This window comes from Mesocricetus auratus, unplaced genomic scaffold, assembly GCF_017639785.1.
Source record: "Mesocricetus auratus isolate SY011 unplaced genomic scaffold, BCM_Maur_2.0 Super-Scaffold_100008, whole genome shotgun sequence".
NCBI lineage: Eukaryota > Metazoa > Chordata > Mammalia > Rodentia > Cricetidae > Mesocricetus > Mesocricetus auratus.
This window is the reverse complement of record NW_024429192.1, coordinates 67750152-67773581: the sequence shown is the minus strand read 5'-3', so window position 1 is coordinate 67773581 and position 23430 is coordinate 67750152. Positions and strand designations below refer to the sequence as shown.

The 23430-nt window shown below is 48.0% G+C and overlaps 1 protein-coding gene and 1 long non-coding RNA gene across 8 annotated transcripts in view; one reads left to right on the top strand and one right to left on the bottom strand.

Annotated features, from left to right (window-relative positions):
- The window catches only part of Dgkg (diacylglycerol kinase gamma), a 200697-nt gene that overhangs the window by 78092 nt on the left and 99175 nt on the right, over positions 1–23430 (bottom strand). For all 6 annotated transcript variants that reach the window (XM_040751044.1, XM_040751046.1, XM_040751045.1 and 3 more), the window contains 5 exons: positions 23349–23423; positions 20801–20886; positions 16545–16634; positions 14949–15109; positions 7392–7456 (listed from right to left, as the gene is read on the bottom strand). In XM_040751044.1, the coding sequence (XP_040606978.1) occupies positions 7392–7456; positions 14949–15109; positions 16545–16634; positions 20801–20886; positions 23349–23423 (477 nt within the window). The remainder of the gene's footprint in view (positions 1–7391; positions 7457–14948; positions 15110–16544; positions 16635–20800; positions 20887–23348; positions 23424–23430) is intronic.
- LOC110341161 lies at positions 7010–16965 on the top strand. Of its 2 annotated transcripts, XR_002383039.2 has the most exons (4): positions 7010–7316; positions 7411–7483; positions 15081–15169; positions 16129–16965. It is a non-coding gene; the product is annotated as an uncharacterized LOC110341161 (long non-coding RNA). The 2 variants fall into 2 exon arrangements; XR_002383038.2 differs by lacking the exons at positions 15081–15169; positions 16129–16965 and adding an exon at positions 8014–10572.

Here is a 23430-nt window from a genome sequence, read left to right as displayed (position 1 = left end):
AGTGAGCTTGAACGGCTTGTCTAAAGGAGAACATTTAGAAAGTAGTTCACTCAACTCTGTAGGTATCACTTGAGTTTCGTACGTCTGTCAAGCTAGCCATCAAAATGCGTCAACATGTTTCAAGTATTTTTGACCAACAGCTGTTTTCCCCTTAGCTGTTGTTTGCTTTCCAAATGATTTGCACTAATAACCCAATATACCACATAAACACTGTATGATGAACTACTAAAGTGTATGATGAAAGTAGGTTGATATTTTGTTGAAGATATTGATTTAAATCAAGATAAAGCATGTGCCAAATGTTTCCAGCTGATGACTCACTGTATGACCACCAGACACCTACCCACCTACCTCAGTGAATCAAAGGTCCTGAGTCAGCTAACCTGACCTTCCTGTGTACAGGGTCTACCTTGGTAGTGACGATGGTTCCAAAAGGAACAGCTGCTGCTGCTGTGCCAGACTCCACGGTAAGCACTTCAAATGCACTCCTCTATTGAGTTCTCAGGATACACCCCTAAGGCCATGGGTTTGCAGCAGGCATAACAATGCTGAGGGTGTTGGTGCTCTAACCTCAGAGCTGGGGCTATGTTAGGTTACATGGCAAGGAGGAATCAAGACCTCTGACTGGGATACATGCTGCCAGTCTGTTGACCTTGCATTGGGGGAGACAGGGAGTTTGAATGGCTCAGTGTATCTCAGGGTCCTTGGACGTGAAATGGAGAAGTACCAGAAAGGTCACCTGAGGGATTTGGTTAGAAAAAGACCCAGTTGGCCATGGCTGGCTTTAACGATGGACGAAGCATAAGGGTTTCATTTCCTTTACAAAAATATCCACAGGAGTAAGAATAAAAATAGAAGACATTATAACCAACTTCATGAGGGGCTTTCCCAGATCTCAATTTGAAAACAACATTTTATGTATCAGAGGAAGCAGGAGCAGACAGTTTGAGTACCTCTCTCGAGATACTGAATATTGAGGAGGAGACGAAACCCAGTTTAGGGCACTGGACTCTAACTGCCAGGAATTTGAACTCATGTTTGCTGCTGTTAGAGCCAACCATCTACTGCGGGATATTCACAGGCTTCCTGAAAGAATGACTCATCATTTTTAGATAAAGGAGTTTGTTAAGTAAGTGGTGCAGATGCTGGGTGTGTTGCAGGTAATCAAGAGAGGTGGCCCTTGCACTTTCAAAATTAGTGCTTTGTTTGGGGAGGAGGGAAGGTGAGAGGTGGCAGGGAGGAGAGTGAGCATCGTCCATGACAGTGGGCACACTTCCAGTATCCGACTGCCTGGGCCACCTGCCTCTCCCCCAGCTGTGTTCTCCATGGCCCCAGCTGGCGAGCACTAAGCATCCCTGGAGCATCTGGCACCTGTCCTGCATCCTCCCCTCACTCTCTCCCACCCTGCTCCTCCCACTACCGTGTTCTTGGAGTCTTGACTCTCCTCTACCTTAACCCAGCCTTCAGCTTTTAGCCTTAGAACCTCTGGTACTCAGACCCCAAACTCTGCCTCATGGCTCCAGCGGAAGGAATTTTCTCCATAGCTTTAATCCAGGAGGACTCAATCCAACTCAAGCCAACCCTGCTTAATTAATATTATCTCCCCAGTGGTCAGATTTGATACAACCTTTAGTTTTCCCCCAACTTCTCAGTTTAAGGATCCTGTCTATATAATAAAGATTGCATGAGAAGCGTATCTTACTTGGTACTCCATCAAAGATACATGTTTGTTGTCAGTGCTTATTGGTGATTTAAGACAATGCCTAGTCCTCATGCTTGCCAGTCAGTGATGTTTAACAGAAAATATTGTCGAACTCTAGCTATGCACCATAGACATACTTCACCAATGCTTCTAGCAACCCTGCTAGACTTTCAAGGGAGGAAGCAAAGGATTAAAGAGATTAACTTACTTGCCCAAGGTCACACAGCCAGTAAGCAGCAGAGCCAAATTTTGGTGCCAGCTTAGGCTAAGCCCTGTTGCCTCTTTCTATAAATATCTACTTAGTTCTTTGCAATGTATGTTCTAACCGTTTACAGACTCGAGCTACATGAAGGTTTCTGGGAACCCCTCATCAGCTCCTTGGTCCTGGGAAGCTGATACTTCAGAGCCTGCTAACGACCAGAGAGCTTTTAGGAAAGGTGGTCAACTACGGGCAGCACTGGTGTGAGCCCTTTGAAGGGCCTGACAGGAAGTAACTTGTGGCTTCAGTCTCAGTCGCTGAGGGACATGCTCAAGTGGATGACACTCAACAGGTTTCTGCAACACATTCCCCCAGTGCTCAGAGTTCCCAAGCACCAATAAACAACTCCACGGTGAGACTCTTTCTGCATGCTCACTGTGACAATGACATTGGGTGGCTTTAAGGAATGGATTTCAGACACACAGAACTTCCCAGACAGTCTGGAAACGTGGTGAGGACTGTAGTTACCTACTGAGAGGATCGAGCCAGGGTCCTCTTTTCTATAAACACTGACCCCCTTTAAAAAACTGAGAATTCCTCTCCTCCTGAGCTCAAACCTTCTTTCCTCTTTTGTAAATTGTCTACTCTGTAATCTGGACAAATGTGCCTTTTAATAAATTCAACTCTCTTGCCATGGTCACCTCAGAGGCTTGATAGCTGTGTAGTCTTTCCAGGCCCTGCACTTAGGACGGATCTGGGCTTAGTTTAATGCTTGCTCACAAACTTCTTAATAGTTTTTGAACAAGGGACTGCATGTTTTAATTTTGCCCAGGGCCAAAGCCCAGAACCAGTCCTGCTCCTTGCTGTGGACAGTAGAGTAGGGAGAAAAATTATACGAGATCAAAAGGAGTGATGTCCCTGTACTTCCTAAGTCAACAAGAATGCCACCATCATCCTTAGTCTTGGTTTCTTTGTCTCTAAAATGGGAACATGAGCACTCCCCCTTATCTGCTATAATGAACACTGAATGGGATCATGTGTAAAGCCCCCAGGAGGAAACACTAGAACACTGATCTATGCAAACGAGCCCTTGGAGAGGCAGTGGGCCTTGAACTCTGGAGTTTATAGGTAATTTAGAATCAAGCTCACTGCTTGAAAGGTAGTCTGTCACTTTCTCCCAGGTTGTTTCCTTGTCACGTAGAGTCATGATTCAAGAATGCCAACACTTAAAGTTGTAAGGTTTAATGTATTATAAAATAACTAGTTAACAACTTGGCATCTAGCAGGAGCTCAGGATGAATTGTACATCTTAGTTGTTTTGGATTCCACACTCAAACCATAGTCTGCTTGTGAATGAGCTTCGAGGAGTGATGATAAGGTGCTCTAATGCACTCAACTGCTACCTGCATGGCCCATGGCTTACTAAGTGTAAATTCCTTTTGTACAAAAACAATTTCGTAAAAAAAAAAAATGAGGATTATTTTCCCTTCTTTGCTAGACTGTGAATTTCTTTCCTTTTATTTTACAGAGCCCTGGCTGTTCTGGAACTCATAGATCAGACTCGCTACAAACTCACAGTGATCCACCTGCCTATGCTTCTCCAGTGCTGGGATTAAAGGTGTGTGCCACCATGCCTGGCTGGAGTATGAATTTCTTAAAGTCAGTGATCATGTCTCACACTAGAACACTTTCCAACATATTAGAATTTCAGTAGAGCTAAAACTCTGTGCCCGTATGCTGACAATGATACGATAATTTTCATAACATTGCCAAATCGGGAACAATGACCAGGCGGTAGCAGTAGCCTAACTTGGTTGAGATAGCCAGACCCACCACCTCCTTGGGTCTGGCTTTTGTTCCATTAACAGAGTTATTCCATAGGAGAGAACACTTGGCTTTTAAAAACTACTACTTTCTCTGGCAACAACTAGTATAGACAGATCAATGGGGGGAAGCATTAAGAGACCTCAACAATTGAATCATAATTTGATGCCTTTTAGGATTTACAGACCTTAGAACCACACACACACACACACACACACACACACACACACACACACACACACACACACACAGAGTATTATTTTTGGTACAATTTCAAAATGTTCTCAGAACCCCTGAAACCTTTGGAGCCCTGGGTTAAGATTGACTAGAATAGCCCCCACGCTGACTAGCAATGTGAAAGAAAGTTCAGGTTTCCTGAACTAGCCCTCTCTTGTTGAAAACAAACAAAACAAACAGACCAATTACAACTCTCTACCTATATTTAGCATCAAGGTTATCCCTGAGGGGCCAGTCTTAGGCATTAATGCTAAAGGCTTGCAGCCAAGCAGCAACCACTCTTTGAAGAACTTAAGTTCATCCCAGTAAAATGAAGCTTTGTTTGATAATATGGTTTACATTTTCAAATCCTGGGTATCAGGTTTTTTTTTTTCCTCTCCCTTGTGGCCCTTCCTAAGTTTAGCTGCTGGTGTAATGGAGGTAACCATGGCAACAACCACCTGCCTATTTAAAACCATCTCCAATGCTAAATAAGGAAGCCTAGAGAAAATGGCTGCTTGCCTGCCTCTCGGAGGACAAACTGAATGCTCCTGGGTATTTTGGATACAGGCAAGCAGGCACAATGGAAGCAGCACGGATGGACCCAGAGTTCTCCAGAGGAAATGGCTGGTGACTTTGTAAAACAACGGCTCCCTCTGAACAACTTCATTTCTCAAGCAAGCAAATAGACTTGAACCCAAATCCATACTCCTGTCATCTTTATGGGGTGAAACAGGAGACTTGAACCCCATCAAATCTGGCTGTCCTGTAAAGACACTTGGGGAGTGAGAAGGGGAAGAATTCTACAGCTTACTACGAACCCCTCCATACTCAACACTCCGGTGCACGTTAGGGACCCCCTTCGCACTGGTCTGTCTTTCTAATTGAACTTAAGAATGTGGGTTTTCTGAGGCTCTCTTCCGCATACACGTTGCTCCCTCTCAATTTTTGGGATGGGGAGAAACTTTGCTTCCTTATTCTCTAAAACGACAGGGACACCTTCCTTTCCATGTCCAGGGACCAAGCAACAGCTGCACGGAGGGCTGCTTCTCCCGAAACATGCTCTTTATCTTCTGATACATCTCGTTCCTTCTCTGGGGACTGCCCTTCTCCTTATCAAGTTGTAGCATATATTCCTGATTTCTTTAACCTGGGCGGGGCATCTTTGTCACTAGAAAACTCCCCGTGCCCAGCTCTGTGCTCTCCCTTCTCTTAGATCATGGCTGCTCAGGTCACTTCCCACACACTGGTATGCATGTTTGCTTTTCAGCCTGTTGCCAGCAGGGGGCAGTGAGGGCCGGGCCATCTGTCCCAGACACCTCTATGATGGTCTGTGGCCTGCGGTATATTTTCAAAGGATGTTGCTGAGTGAGTGAATGAATGAATGAATGAATGAGCATACCCTACAGATTCCACAGGCGTAGGGTATCTTTCCAGACACATTGACTTGGGTACTTGCAAGGGTACGTGTGTTAAGATCCTGAAAGTCTGCAGGATGGGCAGGAGTGTTTTTCAAAAAGCTATCTTGAGGCTGCTGTTCTGCTGGGATGAGCATCTGCCTTTCTGGGAGAAGAGAGGAGGTGGGTTTGGTCTTTGTGGAGGGGAAGAACAAGAGGATGAGGATGGAATTGATACTATTTGTGTGGGAAAGAGGCAGTCTCTTGCCAAAAGGTTCAAATCAGAGTCAGCTCCTAAGAGGCGGCAGCACACCTCCGCACAGCCCACAGGGTCCTCAAGAGGGGCCGCCTGTTCACTTGTGAATACCACGTCTACGGAAGGACTGTCAGGCACTGGCAGGGTCTGGAAACAGATCCTCAGACATGGAGAGGCAGACACACAACATCTTAGAGCTGAAACCCTGTACAACAGATCCGAGCTGGAGCACAGTGAAAAAGCCCCCAAAGGAGTGATTCTCAAAAAGATCACCACCTACATCCTGCCCTACCCAGTGGTGGAGCTCAAGGCCACCTCGGAAAAAGACTCAAGTGACAAGAAAAGCTTCAAAACACTTGTGTAAGCTGGCCTAGTGTGAGGAAATCTGGACTCTCGGGAATTTGCAGCCTCGCTGAGGGTGACAAAGGTTCTCTCTGTCACCTACACCAGCTCCTTATACCTGAACCTACTGCATAAACACACTCAGGGCGCAAGCCGAGCCTGGGGCCGCGTCTTGTCAGTTTCAGCCACAGCTATATCAATGTCCCCAAGCTTTGGGCGGAACAGAACTTGGATTCTGTGCCTGTCATCTTTCCTTCTCATTGATAGATATATATTTCACTTAAAAAATCGTAAAGTCTGTCCACTGTTCCAGTGTAAATGTAAATAGTCTAATAAAATATGTATAGCGATTGAAGAATAGCGATTGCGTCCTTGTACAGGAGTGATGAAGGCCGAGGGAGGGATGGATGGCATTGCTAGCTGGTGACTATGGTGTCGGGCTGGCTGCACATGTCTGTAGTGAGTGTGGCCTAGGGCTGAGTGAGACAGAATGCAACCTTAAAACAGTTCAGGGGCTGTCTGATTGCTGGTCTGACTTAAGTGTTAAGTCACTGTGTCAAGCCACTCCCTGCCTAAGTCCCCAGGTTGTGGAGTGAGGATCAATCAGGGCTTTAAGTGAATGGTCTCAAATAACACTCTAGCTTCTGCTTTGAGGAGAATTCTGTGGGTTAAATACACGACCATCTCTTTACGTTCAAAGATCAAGTCCAGATTGCTACCCCACTGTTCCCCACCTGCCCGAGGCTAGGCATGGAATCCAGTGATGATCGTGATTAACTAGTACAACAGAGGACAGAGTTGGATGAGGCTTTCCCAAGAAGGGAGAGAAATGAAGACAAGGAAAGTGGACAACTCCCCGGTGATTGTATGCCAGTCACATTTCGATTCCGGTAAATTACATTCGCTTTGCAAGGCAGGTTCACTTGCAACTGATGTGGTTTTCTCTTTTCTTTCATGTTTGAACCCAATCTCCAGGCATGCAGGCTCCCATTCGAGGCCACCCGGTGCCCTCCGGGGTTACTGACTTTGCAGGGGCCTCTCTGCTGCCCTCTGCTGTCTGGGAGGGAGGCTGGCACCTCCCGGCATCTGAGCAAAGCCCTTCTCTCCCCAAGCCCCTGCGACTGCGGGAAGTTGGGCTTTTGGGGGGAAACCTCTGAGTCCCTGGAGAGGTTCCAGGTGGCCAAAGGCAGGCTTCTTGCCACGCATGCCGTCCCCAGACGCCTCCCTCTGCTCAGTTCCTACGGAAGGGGATCGGCAGCCAGACGGCGGCAGGTTTCTCACATTTTTTTTCTTCTTAGAAATGGAAACCCTCCTTCCGGCAACGTGGCAGGAAAGCTAAGTCCGGGGCGACCCAGGCCAAGGACATTTCCGTGGTAGCAGGTGGGAGGCCACGCTGCTGGCAGTACCGGGCTGGGCGGGCGGGGTGCCACCGCAGCAGCTCGCATGCTCGCTTACCTGCTGTTGAATTTTTCAGGGTGTCTCTCTCTCATCATGTGGAATCTGTGCGCAATGGAAGCATCCTGGAAAGAGAAGAAGGCAGAAGCCTGGTTAGTGGTTGTGGCCATGAGGTATTGTGGGAAGGGACACATATGCGCTCCTGGAATGTCCAAATTCTGGAGACTCCAAGTCACAGCGGCTCAGCACCACTCAGTCTTCTTAGAGCCTCGCTCGGTTGCCAGAGGGCCCTGTGAATTATCCCTGTATCTCAGGCCTTGCAAACAGCCACTTTCAGCCTGTGACCCAGCTCCTTGGAGACTGGTAAGAGTAGGCTCTAGAGCAAAGGGAAAGCCACTCCCCTTCCAGGACAGTGAGGGGCTCTGCTTGGGCAAAGTCAGAAGCCTGTGGGGATGGTGGTGGCATAAAGGAATATTTTGACTCACAAGAATTTTTTTTAAGTACACTTCTCATGTCCAGTTCACCCAGCTTCCAGCAGTGCTAGCATCTTATATAACACAGCCCCTGTCAAAACCCCAAACTGATGTTGATAGAGACCATTATGCATTAACCCTTTGTTGTCTGTGTCACAAGTTTAGCTGATAATAATATTACACTTCTAGCCTCTGCTTATTAACCACAGGACTGCTTCCGAAGCCAGCAAGAATCTCTGACCCTTTCCTTACGCTCGCTGTCTTCCTCCTCCCGATTTGGCTGCACTGTCGGCTTCCTGTACCTCAACGCATCCTGAGTTTGGAACGTCTTAGCCGTGAGGATCTGCATCTCACACTCTCATCACAGCCACCCCGATGCTTGTGACTAGTGTTTAGATGCTCTGTGGTCTACAGTCCAGAGCAGGACCCAAAGCTGGGCTCAATTCTCCTCCAAGGCTAGCCTTTCGTGCTTCTTACTGAACGCATTTTCCAGCAGAGGAGTGTGTACTGGCCCCTTATCACCCAGTCCCCATCTAACTCTGTGGGGGCAGATACCAAATGCTGGAAATATATTGGCTGATTGGGTTGGAGAAGTGCAGCCCAGAAACAGTGAGATTTGCTCAGGAGTAACAGTGAAACATGAAAATCTCCAGGTATGGTGGCACTTGCCTGCAGTCTGAGCATGCGGGGGAGACTGAGGCAGAGGATCAAGGCCAGCCTGGACTACAAGGTGGGTCTGGACCATATCTTAGCAAACCAGACCAACCAACCAACCAAAACCCAATAAATAACCAAAAATACATCTACTACACTATGTGTCTGAAAGATCTCTAAAATTCCATGGAGCACATATTTAGCTAATGTATATTCCATCCCTCCCTCTCCTTCCCTCCCTCCCTTCCTGGGACAGGCTCTTACCACGTGATTCTGGCTGGCCTGTAACTTACTATGTAGACCCTGTTGGGCTCAAACTAAGAGAGATCCTCCTGCCTCTGTCTCCCTTGCAATGGGATTAAAGGTGTGCACTACCACGCTGGGTATATCCTGTTTCTTGATGAGGAAACTCTACAACAGAGCCATTTCTAGTGCTTTTACCTTGTTTTTAGCATCAAGAGAGACTAGTGCAGTTCACTGAAGAAGCTTTCGGGGCGCATACTATGTGTGATGAGGTTTTCCGTAGGGACAAGGGTGACCCCAGCCAGCAGCCACCACGTGAAATCTGGGAGGTCATGTCTAGGCTTACTTTGTGGTTGGTAGACCCACATTCCTCGGGACTTTAAGGGTTAAACGTCTGCTACCGATTTATTCTTTTAGTTTTCAGACTCATCAAGAGCTGAAGGGCTGGATAGAGTCTCCTTTGTGGACACACGGTGGGAGGTGTCAACAGTCAGGTAGCCCCTCCCCCCTGGCCCCACAGGGCCTACTCAGCTCCTTTGGCAGCAACTCTTCCTAGTCCAGACCCTGTCCACCCCCCGTGTGTCTTTCAGCAAGTTTCCAGGAACACTCCCGATAAGGTACACGTGACATTTGTCACATGATTTTCTAGAATTCCAGAAAGCGTTCCATCTGTGTTCCTTTGAAGGACCAATTTTATCCTGTTAGAAACAAAACAAAATATGCCCCCCAACAAAAACCTTAAAACAAACATCCGTATATTGTGCGGCATGATTTTTACACCACTGCTATTACCCCCTGTACAGCTGGGTCGAGCTCCTGGTTTTAATTCCTGGAGCATTGCAGACACTCTTTTCTCGGTTCTTATCACTCTAATGAGTCTTTCTCTGCTCCACCAGCTCCCAAATGACACAGGAACTTCTTACTGATCACGAAAGCTCAGCCTATAGCTTAGACTTGTCCCTAATTAGCTCGCATAAGTTAAACTAACCCATTTCTGTAACTTAAGCTAACCCATTTCCGTTAATCTACGTTTCACCATGTGGCTCTCTGTCTGTCACTCTGCGTGTGTGCCACTGCCTCCCGGGTCTTGTTGGCGTCCTCCCTGACCCCCATTATCTCCTCCTGTGCCCTCACCCTGACTGGAAGGCCCACCCAAACCTCCTGCCTAGCTATTGACCCTTTAGCTCTTGATTAAGATAATCACAGCAGTACATCTTCACGCGGTGTACAAGTACCCCCACAGCATATCACCCTTGGTTTTTCCATTACTAAGTTTTGTGTGGCTTCTTCTTCCAAAGGCCAGCATCTGCAATATCGTCAGCTCTGCGTGTGACTCCTAATCTGACAGTGTAATCTCTTGACAAATACATGAAACAGCAAGAGGGAGCTAAGCTGTCTTCCAAAAGGCAGTGTAAAGGCTGACCGTGTTTGTCTCCCGGGAATAGAGTGAATCGAGGCTTGCTTTTATTCCAAGAGGCTCCGTGCTGAGCACTGACCGTAGCATATTTATTTTATGGGTTCAGAAACTTTCTTGATGATGACCACAGCAAAATCACACTTCATTCTAGAGAGAGTGACAGGAATGGGAGGCCAGGGGAAGCAGTGGTATTTCTGATGGTCTCCAGTTGGTGTGTGTTCTATGTGGATGGCCTGAAAGGGAGATAATGAAGTATGGACAAGGGCTGCTCCTTCTGCAACCAAAAACCTCAAACACATGGTTGAATGAGGGATTTTGGCTTTCTGTCAAACATAAAATGCTATCATTTGATCTCTGAAATACTGGAATGTCTGTTCAATAGAAATATAGCATGTTTGTAACTTAGAAGTTTCTGCAAGCCACATAAAAAGTAAAAAGAAACAGATGAAATTAATTTATGAATGTTTTAATCCAACATGCCCCAAACTTTATCATTTCTATATATAAAATATAAAATTATTGCTATATTTAAATTTTTTATATCTCATTTTCAAAATATGATATGTGTTTTTTTTACATTTACACACATCTTAAATTAGGCAAGGCATTTCAGGCATACAGTAGGCACCTGTGGCTTGCACTTGCCATCCAGGACAGTACGGGGCTAAGTCACATTGGCAACTTCTGGAGACAGAGAGAGGAAAGAGACCACAGGGCGGATTATTTGAAATTTGGATTGTTTTTAAGATTTATGGCAGATGTGGGGTGTGTGTGGAAAAGATGTGGTTGGCTTATTCAAGTCATTTCTCAGTGAGTGCCCCAAGGGACAGATTAGGACGCAGCACTGACAGAATCTAAGCTTTCAGGCATCTGTCCTGCTGACATCCTCTCTGGTGGGAGGGAGACTTGTCATTGTGGGACACAAGGCAGGTGAACACTACCACCAATCTATAAGGTGGAAAATGGCGTGTGGGCCCGTGGCCCTCTGGCATCCAAAATAGATGTCAAGGGATTAGCTGCTCACCATTTGTTAAATCTCATTGAAAGGAGAGCCTGTGAGGAGTTCCGAGTTACACAAGCTCCAGGAATTATTTCGTAGTCCCTAACTTCCTGTCACCGATACCTGGCTATCCTGACCTTTCAGCTAATCCAAAAATAGAGAGTGGGAGGAGACGCCGAAGAAGTGACAGGAAGTGATGTCCTAGATGACTGTGTTGGAGACCTCTTCCCAGGGGATGTCTGCAGATAGAGATGACAAAAACAACCAGCTGAATCTTCACTGATTCGGGCTTGTGCGTGGGTATGTGACAGCACTGAGCCACAGTGACGACTCCCAGGGCAGGCCAGGAGAGTCTGTCTCCCTCAGCCCTCTACCTAGTATACGAGTTTTGTTTGTGCCCAGGGGCGCCACAGCAGTGGCACAACCGTCATCTTTGTAGTTGGAAGACAGCAGCCATTTGGTCAGTAGGCATTGCAAGGCCTTCCTAGAGGCAAAGACATTGCAGGTGTCTCCTTGCCAGGAGAGTCTGACTATATTTAAGTATCATAGGAGGTAAAACCTTCTTGGTTTACATACCTACTTCTCCCACAAAGTTTGGGAAATCAAATAGGAAGGAAGACTTTCTGCAAATGTCAGCCCCAGGCTCTGCCAGGGTGGTGTGCTGGGTACTTGTTTTCTCAGGATTTTCACCTTGCAGCTTTTAAAGAGCGAGAACACACACCCTGCAAACATTCTCTACAGAGAAAGCTAAGGGCACGCCAATGAGACAGAAAGTCCCATCTCCTTGCTCATCTACAGTAAATGTGCACAAACGTAAGGTATATGAGAAGAACTATGAAAAAGATATCCTCGGAATATTGCAGGCCAGCCCAGGGCAGGTGGGCAAACATGTTGGCTGCTGAGGGTGATGGTTTTTTGTGCTTCCTTGGAGGGCAATGAACCTTTTTCCTTCCTACCCACTCCTCTCCTCGTTCCCCTCGCTCCTTCATGATGCCCTCCCCCTCCCCTTTGCTCCCTGCTGGCCTTCCTCCTGAAAGAATGCTTTTAAACCATCATTCCTGGCTCTTACATTTATGGCCTGGGTATCTAGTTGAAGGAAGGATATCTACAGGACAACCGGGCAGAGACAGACAGGCACTGGGGACTGCGTTCCTTCCTGCTAGAGCTGTGTTGAGGAAAGGAAGGTGTGTTGAAGTTTTGAAGGTAGCCCTGCTTGTAGCCTGCCGACCGACCGGAAGCTCCTGAGCAGCCTGGCCCATCCCGCTGCTCAGCAATCAGTTCTGGCTGGCTGCTTTTATGGCTCCAGCGTCCTCTCTTTTCTCACGTCCTCTCTTTCATTGCTTCAACTCTAACGTCTGTGTGCCAGATCCATTTCCTTTCTGCATTCCCTCTCCGAGGCCTTGGTCAGGATCATCGGCATCAGAATGCTTCCAGGGGCTCGTTAAAAATGCAGAATCACAGACCTTGCTGAGAGCCATGGAGTCAAATTACAAGTCAGACTCCAGTGCAGGGCGGAATTTCCCTTTAGAAAAGGGGTGCCACAGCACCATCTCCCTCACTCCCGTTGCTTGTAACTGTGTGAAGAAGGAGGGGGCTGTGCAGAGGCCACAACTAAGGGGCTCAAGAGCACAATATGCTGATCTCCAGCTCCATTACACACCGGCTTGGACTCACACAAGTGCAACAGCGGCAGCGCGCAATAGGATAATGGGGCTGGGTGCACCAAAGGCACTCTACAGACACCAGCGAGTTACATGATGGTTATGGCAAGGAAAAGATGTGAGGTTTGGTAAAGTTGATGGTGGGACGCCCATACTCTGGGAGCCTGGCAGAGGCAAGGACACCTAACTGTCTGGAGGTGAAGGTACCTGGGCAGAGGAGAGGGACCTGAGTATAAGAAAGGTGTGTGTGTGTGTGTGTGTGTGTGTGTGTGTGTGTGTGTGTGTGTGTGTGTCTGCACCTTCCCTGGAGGTGGCCCTAATAGCCGGCCTGGGAAAGTGTCCCTCTACCATTGTGGGGAATCTGGGGTGGAGGAGAGGCATAAGGTAGTTAGGACCCAGGAACCCCTAGTGCATCACCCCCACACTCACAGTGTCTTACCCTGGACCCACAATGCCTTGCCTGCTTCAGCCACAGCAAAGAGAGCTGGAGCAGGAGTGAGAAGGTGGAGGTAAATCCCTTCATTCGAGCCCATTTCTTCACTCAGAAAATGGAGGAAACCATCTTTCCCCATGTGTCAGAAGAATAAAAACAACAAAGAAGAAACGCTACAAATGTGGCGACTCTCCCATCCTTTTGAAAATGTAAGCTATGATTATTCTTTAGTCCCTTTCTCTCCCATTGTTTTAGCCTTACTAAAAAGCAAAACTCCTTCCCCTTGTACTATCTACTAGGCCCTATCTCCATCTCTACCCCCTTACCACCAACAGTCTCAAAAGAGACACAGAAAAGGGGCTTAGGTATCCCTCAGTCTGGTGCCAGGGCATGGCCTGGAGGGCCTCATGTGCACACGACATTGGCCAAACACTCCCAAAGATGGGGAGGCAGCAAGGAAGGGTGCTCAGACTGTAGACTACTGGAGATGAGACGGGTGCGGGGGGGGGGTGCATTGAGAGAGTATATCCTTGGTCTGCTTCTTGAAGAGCCCTACGGCTTTCTGTAAAATAGGAATGATCTTAAGGAGTGCCATGAAGATTGGAATGCACAAGCCTCCCACAGTAGAGAGCACACAGTAGGTGCTCAGTAAAGCGGTATCTTCTGTGACCCCATGTCAAGTCAGCTCAGTTTAAGAATACCCCAAGGGGGGGCTGGAGAGATGGAGACTCAGTGGTCAAGAGCAGCGGCTGTTATTCCAGAGAACTTGGCTTCAACCCCTAGCACCTAAATGACAGTTCACACCCATCTGTAACTAGTTCTAGAGGATCTGGTGCCCTCTTCTGCTCTCTGTGGGTGCCTGTTGTACTTGGCACAGACATACATATGGACAAAGTGCCCATATACACACATTTTTTAAAAAATACGCTCATCATACAGTCCCCAACAACCTACAAAGCAGTGCCTACTCTGAGTTAGGAGCTGACCTAACTGAGTTTTACTAGCTGGGCCGGGTGTCTGTCTGTCCATCCACCTGTATGTGTGTGTGTGTGCTTGCATGAGTGTGTGCACACAGGTGTGCGTGAGCGTGTGAATGTGTGTACTTGTGCGTGTAAGCATGCACTTGTATTTGGGAGGAAGGTGATTCAGGCACGTTAAAGCCATCCCTTTAATCTAACACATGAAGTACACTGACTGACTGTGATAACAGCTGTAGGAGCACCAAGGAGGAACAGTGACCTCAGCCTGAGGGTCAGCAGGTGGTGAACCCTCCGAGGGTGTATGAAGCACTTGGGGTGCGTGTGGTAGGGCTGGGAGGAGGTGGGTGAGCAGGAGGGAAGGAGTCTGAGTGTTGTCTGCCAAGCCGGTGGAAGCACATGGCCATTCCCCAGGACCAGACACTCAGATCCGCACACTCACACCAGGGGTCCTTCCTGACCTTATTTCTTGGCATTTGTTTCCTTTAATTGTTTCATATTACCTGAAGGATAGATATACTTGAAGAAAAACCCCAGGTTTTTTCTTTTGTTAGCTAATGGTATAGGGTAAGAATTTCTAATTTCTTCTACAGTCAAGGGGTAGAATCACTATGAGATCAGGGTGGCCACAACCAGCTCAGATTTGTGGATGCTCAGCCAAGTCAGGGCTAGGGACAAACACAACAGGCAAGGAGTAGGGCCCAGAATGGTAAATGGACACTTTTGGTCATGCAGAAAAGCAATCAGCGACCAACCTACCACACCAATGGAGAAGTAGTTGTTCATGATATTGTATGGGACCTGGTCTCCATTCTCCACCTCTTCTCTGGGGATGACTTCTAGATACCAACGGTCCAGCATCACCAAGGGGCTCTGCTCAATTTCCTTTAGGATTTTCGTCAAGCTGCCCCCTTCGTAACCTGTGGACAAGAGCATGGTATGTGTCACCAGGCAGAAAGGTGAAGCTGTTGCTTATGCAGGTAAGTAACTCTTTAGGCATTTGTGAGAAGACTTCTGGGTGTCTTTGGGCTGGAGATACTTATGTTCTCTGAGCCAGGGAGAAGGAGAGGACAGTAGGGAGTAATTAGCAAGAGTTTGGGGGGAGGGTGGAAGCCTGAGAGCTAGGAATGGAATAGGTGTTGGCTGGAGGCTGGCTCTGGAGCTGAACCAAGACCCAGAGAATGAGTGAGCTGATGTCATTTGCAGGAAATGGATAGAACTAAGAATTATCGTAAGTGAAATAAACTAGACTTAGATGTTCCATTTTCTTTCATATGAGGAATAGAGATTAAACACATGTTTGCATATATCTCAGTATCTATCATCCATCTCCCCATCTATTATCTATCTATCTATCTATCTATCTATCTATCTATCTATCTACCTATCTATCTATCCATCCATCATTCACCCACTCACCCACCCACCTGACATGAAGGCAGAAGGTGGATTATTGGAAGAAGAAGGGGGTAATAGATGTGGAGCAGGAGAAGGTATTGGTTGTAGATACTAAAGAACAGGATAAATGTGTATGAGAAAGACTTAACAAAATTTATTCTTTTATACAGCAAATATACCACTAATTGGACGAAAGGAAAAGGAGGGAGAGAGGGAAGGGGGAGGGGAAGGCTGGTTAGCTGCAGGGCTGGGGAGTTGTGTGTGGAAGGTGGACAGTGTGGTGGCAATTGTACTGTTAAGATGACTCTCGGGTCTGACATCTGTCTTGTCCCCCACATAAGAACACCGGCCCTGGCTGCCCTGGCCTGGTCTGGTGTTGCTCCCTTAATTGACCAACCACCCATAGTCATTGGTCTTCTGCCTGCTGGCTCTCCCCAGCAGAGCTGGGCTCTGTGTTCTGGTACATGCCCAGCTCCATTAGCTGCTTTGTTTGCAAAGTCCTTGACCCTTGCTCTAAAAGCCATCACTGCTCTCTGTTCAGCTTCAAAATCAAAGCCCACAGCCCCGGGAGCCTGATAATCCAGATGTGCCTGGTGTCTCATGAGTAATTGGTGATGCGGTATTTCAGTCTGCATTCTGGATCCATGTATTGGGACGAGCACTTAGCTGGAGGAGATTTGTCTTCATCCTACAGTTGACCATGTCCTTCTGGAGGAGGCCAGCACTAAGCTGATGACTTCAGGACTATGGTCAACTATGCAGGATGCTGGAAACTAGAGGGGGGACTTCTGTTCCAGACCTGGCACAGAATGGCAGGATCATGGGTCAAAGATGACTGTTGTTGACTGTCATCCTGTGCAAAGTGACCCGTTAGAGGTAAGTCTGCCTAGCTCTGCACAGCATCCCCGAAAGCCCAAATGCTCGACTCTAGTGTGACATCAAGGCATGAAGACTCACCTCCTCCCCAGCGGAGACATCGCGCAAGGTCATTCCCTGTTCCAAGAGGCAGGACAGCCACTGGTGGGTGCTTCGTGAAGTTGGCCTTATCTGCAACCCACATGAAGCACAGACATGCCATGTGGTTACAGATGACTACATTAGCTAATAATCCCCACCTGTTGCTTGCCTACCCCTGTAATCACAGAATCCTTCCTGCAATGGAGACCACACCACTCGCTGAGGCCATCCACAGCATTTGCAGTGTATTGGTATTGGCTGCTACAAGTTTGCTAAAGTTGTCAACTGATTCTTCATATTGAGCTAAATCTGTCTCCCCATAACTTGTGCCTATTTATCCTAAACTTGTCTCAATTCTGCCCATCAAGCACATGCTGCAAAAACATTGGCTCATGTGATTTTAATACTTAATGATGACCAACATTTGTTCCTGTTTATTGCCTCTGCAACCTAGCAAAGATGGAGGTTTGTGAAGGAAAAGTGATTCCAGAGCCTGGATCCAAACTCAGCTCCCTGGCTTCAAGCCCATCCTGTTGTCTTTAGGGGTTAAGCAAGGCAGGGAGTGGTGGGGGTCTTTGGAAAACTGACAGAGCTCACTGAAAGCGTGTGTGTGTGTGTGTGTGTGTGTGTGTGTGTGTGTGTGTGTGTGTGTGTGTGTGTGTGTGTGTGTGTTTCGAGATAGGGTTTCTCTGTATTGCTTTGGAGCCTGTCCTGGAACTCTGAACTGTAGACCAGGTTGGCCTCGGACTCACAGATCCGCCTGCCTCTGCCTCCCGAGTGCTGGGATTAAAGGCGTGCGCCACCACTGCCCAGCTCACCACCTTATATTTTAAAGCTAAAGAAACAGCTCTGAAATAGGAAAGCCTCCAGGTGTTACCTGACACCCACATACCAGTTATTATTGCACGACTCCTGAGCTTTCCAGAATACAGATCCCCAGCCTTTTTTCCTTCATGGTTGTGCAGGAGTGTGAGCAGAACCGTCAGGGAAAAACCACAGTCAACTGTGCGTTTGTCTTCAGCATGTTGCCAGGGGAGGGAAGGCTGGAGGGGGAGGTACAGGTACCCACTAGGTTTAAGGAGACATGTACACAGACCCTGCCCTATAAGATGTTCAGGATATTAGCCATGAGTGGGGGTTAGGGAGGGCTGCAGGGATCAGTGTGGGGAGCTTGAACCCCGGCTTCCCTGGCAGAGGAGTTCAGAGGCACTACCAGTAGCCTGACCTTTGCCGGAAGTGGCTGATCTCAGGGCTGAGATTACCACTGAAGGGCTGAGGTGGAAAATGGATGCAATGAATTCTGTTCCTGACACGTGACTTTATGTCTGCCCCTTCTCCTGTGGTTGTCGCCTTGACAGGTTAGCCATCCTTACAGCACTGAGCCCAGAAATCTGCATGCCATCCCAACTTTCCCTTTTTCCTCAACCCATTCACCCACACAGCACTTCCTGTGAGCTGACTCTGCAGCAGATTTCCCAGCAACCTCCTCTCTCCATCCCCATGGAGACACTGAGTGAGTGCAGGGTTGATTTCTCCACACTGTTCTGGTTCCACAGCTTCCTTTTCTCTCTCTGCCTCCAGTGTGTTCCCTGCATTCCCCCTGGAAGGCAATCTCCCCGTTAGTGCCTGCTCCCTCAGCATGCTAGGTCTCGGGATCGAGGTCCTGCCTTTCTTCCTAGCCTTGACCTTCCTCATGCTTAGCTTTCCGCCCTACCAGGAGACCATCCAGAAGCGTTCTCAGTCCTAACACTCCTGCTTCTCAGCACAGAAGCCATCTCTTGTCACCTGGGCCTACACTTGATGACTCTTCTACGCTCCTGGAACATGGTGACTGTATCATATTCTCTTATAACTGCTCACTTGTTTGTTCCCTGAGTGGACTTTGACTTCCCGGGAGAGTGCATTTCATTTGCCATGGAGTCTCCACTGAGTCCTGCCATAAACCAGATCCGGCGGGAGGTGGCCCTGGTCAGGCTCTCATGGTGACTACAGTCTGCAGTGGAGATATGCTGCCTGAGATCGTACGTATGTACGACTGTGCCTTTTTAAAATACACTTTTTTTTTTTTTGGTTTTTTGAGACAGGGTTTCTCTGTGTAGTTTTGGAGGCTGTCCTGGCACTCGCTCTGTAGACCAGGCTGGCCTCGAACTCACAGAGATCCGCTTGCCTCTGCCTCCCGAGTGCTGGGATTAAAGGCGTGCGCCACCGACGCCCGGCACGACTGTGTCTTTTTTTACTAGAAAGGGAAATGGCCCTCTTGCAGTCACTGTGGCTGGCTGGTATGTACGAGAGTCCCCCTCACCCCAGAAGCTATACTTCAGTTGAGGCTGGGGAGCACTCCGGATGGGAGGAGCGGTTGGAAAGGCTGTGTGTGGAGGAAGACAGCTGCATTGGAGGGTCTGGGAGCAGGGCTGGGTGGCTGACTCCCTCAGACAAGGAGGGGAGGGACAGCAATGACTCAACCACCTCAGCCCTGCGCGTTGTTAGAAGAGCATCGTTTCCAAAGACCCACAGGAAGCGTTTGGTGTCTTTATACACACCACAAACCCACTGATGTTAGGCTAAGCGTGGGGGAGGCGGGAGCGAGAACCTCAGTGGAGTGGTGGAGATCACGGCCCACGCCTTGAACGATGAATGAAGGGAGCCTCTCACTACACCTTTTTCTTCCCTGCTTCTCTTTGAACCATCAGTCTGTGTGAAAAAGTCTAGTGTTCCTTTCATCTCACATATCTCTTTTTTTCTGAGCTATATCCGACTCCAATGTTCTCTGCAGAGGGATTTTGTGTAGTGTTTCTCCAAGGGCTGCTTTCTTCCTCTCGATGAGTGGTACTAAGGGACTGTGCAGAGAGCCCGGAGACTGCAACCATGAGCTGCCTTTCCTCACACAGCTGCTAGATGGAAGTCTTTCCTCTTCCTGGAAACTTCAGAGTCCACAGTGGCAGCAGAGTGGTGTGTGTGTGGGGGGGCATGGGAACCACAGCCTGACCGTAGGGGAGCAGCAGGTGGCTGGTGTGGCTTCCCCCTCCCACTCTGAAGGCCTCGCCTTCCCCGCCTGACTTGGCTGGGGTCTCATGCCGGCCAACCTTGATTCTTCTCATCCTTTGATCAGCCGTGTCCCAAGTGTCAGCAGACCTTGTTGCCCCCACGCCATACAGACATACAAGACCATGCACTCCTCACATCTTCCTGTTTCCACTGCGGCTCAGCCCTGGTCACCTCTCACTTGGGTCGCTGTAGGAGCCTCCTACCTGGCCTCATTGTTTCTGTTGTGATTAGCATGCCGCTTTCCTTCTTAGCTTAAAAGCACCTGATGTCTCGGGGCTGTCCCACTCCAAGAGCCAAGTTCTACCTGATACCTACCCTTGTGACCTCATTGCCTCTGCTTCAACCTCTGAGCTGCGTCCTGTGTGCACTCTGTACGCTCTGCTCTCGGCCACGCCCGTCTGCCTTTAGCAACCCAACCTAGTCCTTCCTGCGGGCCTTGGCCCTTGCTGTTTATTTTGTCTGTGTCACCCTCTTAGGCATCCACACAGCTTGCCTCTCCAGTTCTAGGAAACAGCATCATTTTGTGCCCTGCGAGCTCTTCCCGACTCTTCCCAGGTTGCAACCCCACTTCTCCTCTAGGCTCCCTTTTGTTCCTTCCTCCTACATCTTATTGCCCTCTGATGTTCTATACGTTTCACTCATTTCTTTGTGGCCTGGCTTTGCCTCATGGGTTCCGTTAGGACACTGGTGGCATCTCTAGTGACTCCCGGAGGGCTTGGCTCCTAGGGATTCCAGGCTGTATTTGTGTGGTGACTGACAGAAGACACAAAGCAGCCCTGGGCTCATGGCTCTGGTCCTGCCTCTCTAACTTTGATGTCTGCCTGCCCCAGTGCCTCTGGCGGCAGCTTTCTCGTCTTTCTGTTCCCTATTGCAGAGTCTGCAGAATTCACCTTGGTTCTGCTTGGGTTAGGTCTTGACTATACCTCATCCCCAGATTTCCACCACGTGGCTCTGGATCTCTAGTCCTGCTTAAAGTCTGTCTTGTTCTGCTACTGCCCAGGTCTATCCAGGCAGATATGTTTGTTTCTTAAATACAAAGGCCACAATGAAACCTCCCCCACCCCCATATCTAATCAAGCATCCGTACAGGAAAGGGTGGGCACCTGGATGGACAAGGCACGGCTCCATTCCTTCTTTAGTTCATTGCTTTCTGCTGACTTTAAATGTACCCATTATAAATAATAAGTAAAGGCTTTCCTGGCCATTCTTACCAATGCAATCCAGAATCCAGCCAACTGTCCCATCTCCACCACAGGCAAGAACTCGGAAGTCTGGGGTATCATGGAAAAAGTTCAATCTAGAAAGAAGAAAGATCACAGTGGTATTATTACTAGATTGTGACTAACATTTATGTGTGTGTGTGTGTGTGTGTGTGTGTATGCGTTTGTGTGGTGTTGGGGACTAAACCCCTGTTTCCAGCCTATGAAGCAAAATATCTATCAGTGAACTACATTCCAGTTTTAACACTTGATACCTCTGAGTCAGAGTCTCTATGTTCCCAGGAATTAGGCAAAGATCTTGATTCTTTGGGGTTGGAAGAGTCACTTACCATTCTGTATCCAGAATTTCCTATGCAGTGCTACCAAGTATGGGGAAAAATCAATGGGATAATTGTGTGTGTGTGTGTGTGTGTGTGTATGTGTGTGTGCATACACTAACATCCTAATAGAGAGAGAGAGAATCTGCTCCAACATTAAACATAGACAGAAAACCATTTCTGAGAATTTCTCAACTATTTCAGAAATTCAGCTTTTACATTTTGGCACCAATTCAGATAATGCCTAGTATTTTGATTCCTCTCAAGCCCTCCTGATTGGTGTCTTTATAACCACCTCTTTAAGAGAAGCACTTAATTCTCTGGGTCTTCATGTTCTCTTCTGTTGACCCCCCACCAAGGGGAACAAGGAGCTAGAGTCCTGTGGAGCAGGACCTGGTACCCACTGACCTCCAGTGGGTCTGTGGACAGAATTCAGAGTTTTATGAACTTGGAAGAGAAAATATTACATCAATATTGTCTCTAATCTCTAATGGAAACTTAGCATTTCTTTCAATTATGAATGTAGGCAACAGACCACAGTGGCTTCGACAGCACCTGCAACTTTTTTTTTTTTTTGGTTTTTATGAGTCAGGGTTTCTCTGTATTGTCTTGGAGGCTGTCGGTCCAGCCTGGCCTCGAACTCACAGAGATCCGCCTGCCTCTGCCTCCCGAGTGCTGGGATTAAAGGCGTGCGCCACCACCGCCCAGGCAGCACCTGCAACTTTGTCAGTGTGAACGCCACAGCTCCTCCATGGCTCATTACAGCTGTACCGCAGGTCACATGCCTTCATTTCTGTAGTTTGTGGCTTTCAGTTTACAGTCATCATTTAACTCGACTGTGGATATTGCTCTTTAATATGTTGACAGAACATATTCATTTACATACCACAAGTTTGTCTTTTAGCTTTTGATAACTACTTCTCAACATAATTAGTTTCCATGGAAATCCCATATTATTTCACATTCTGCATTAGAAAATACTGTTCTGGATGGAGTCCACAGTCCAACAGATTGTGACAGGAGTTCCTGTCAGAAAAAGTCAAGAAGAGAGAAAATGGGACTTGTGGACACCTTGAGGTGCAATTTAGGAATCTCCCTTCTCAGCCAGGGGTTGCTCTGAGCACTGATGCTGGTGTTGCCAAGTCAATATCCTCTCTCACTTCCCTTGCAGAGTGCTTTCTGAATGGAGGCTCCCTTCAGCTGGGCAGCCTGTCTGCAGAACATGCACTCTAGACCATCAGATCTGGAAGAAGACCTCAAGCTTGCCATTCATAGGAAAAAGAATTGAAGGCTGAGAAGCCTGTGCTATTGAACCCTGTGTTATATACCCTCCAAGAGTGAGGGGTCGAAAAGGCATCTGATGTTTTGGCTTATGGTGGTGCTATCCAACAATAACCAGCAGACACATGACCAAGAGGGCTACTGCAACAGTCGGACGGACCGACTTTGGAGTAGGTTTCAGATAGGTGAATATGCACCCGTGTGTCTTTCTCCTTTTAACTGGGTCTTGTACGTCTGTCTCTATAAATAACCCCGTGTCAGACAGTCAAAAGACGGGGACAGGTTCTGTTTATAGTCACGCCTCTGGGAGGAATCTCTGAATGTAGAGTAGAAATGCAGGTCAGGAGGTGTGAAAGCCTAGACCAGCAGAGGGCGCCAGGGCACCAGCTCTGACTGGGAAGATGACTTCAAGCCTACTGAGATTTCTGATGAAGAGGACAAGTTCACCCACCAGAGTGAGGGTCACAGAGGGCCTGCCCCTCCCCTCTAACCTCCCTTCAACCTTCTGCTAGAGAGCAGGGAGGTGGGAGAAGGGTCAGGGGGCGTGCAGTCACTGCTAAATTGCATGATTCAGGAAAAGAATGGTTTCCTTGACTGAATCCTCCCATGGCAGAACACATGACAGACTTAGTCTCGATGCCAATCTGGAGAGAGATGGCATCAAGAGCGCCACGGAGATATCAGCTAACAGCCTCGAAAGTAAGTTCAAATAGACTACCAGCCTGACCTTCCTGTCAGCCCAATGACTGGTTTATAGATTTCCCTCTGACATCAACACCTCCTCCAGGGACAAGGTACATGGGGCCACTTCCCAAACAATAACCAGGACCAAGGGAAGATGAGAGAAAAGAAAGGAGAGCATTTGGTGGGCAGAAAAGTGACGAAGGAGGGAGTTTTCTTCAGACACCAAAGCAGGGCAGAGAGGAGACTGATGTCCATACCCTGGAGTAGGCCCCCCATTGTCCAGGTTGAAAACTTGTTTGGGGTTGAGTAGGTAGTGGAATTTCCGGAGAATTCTATGGG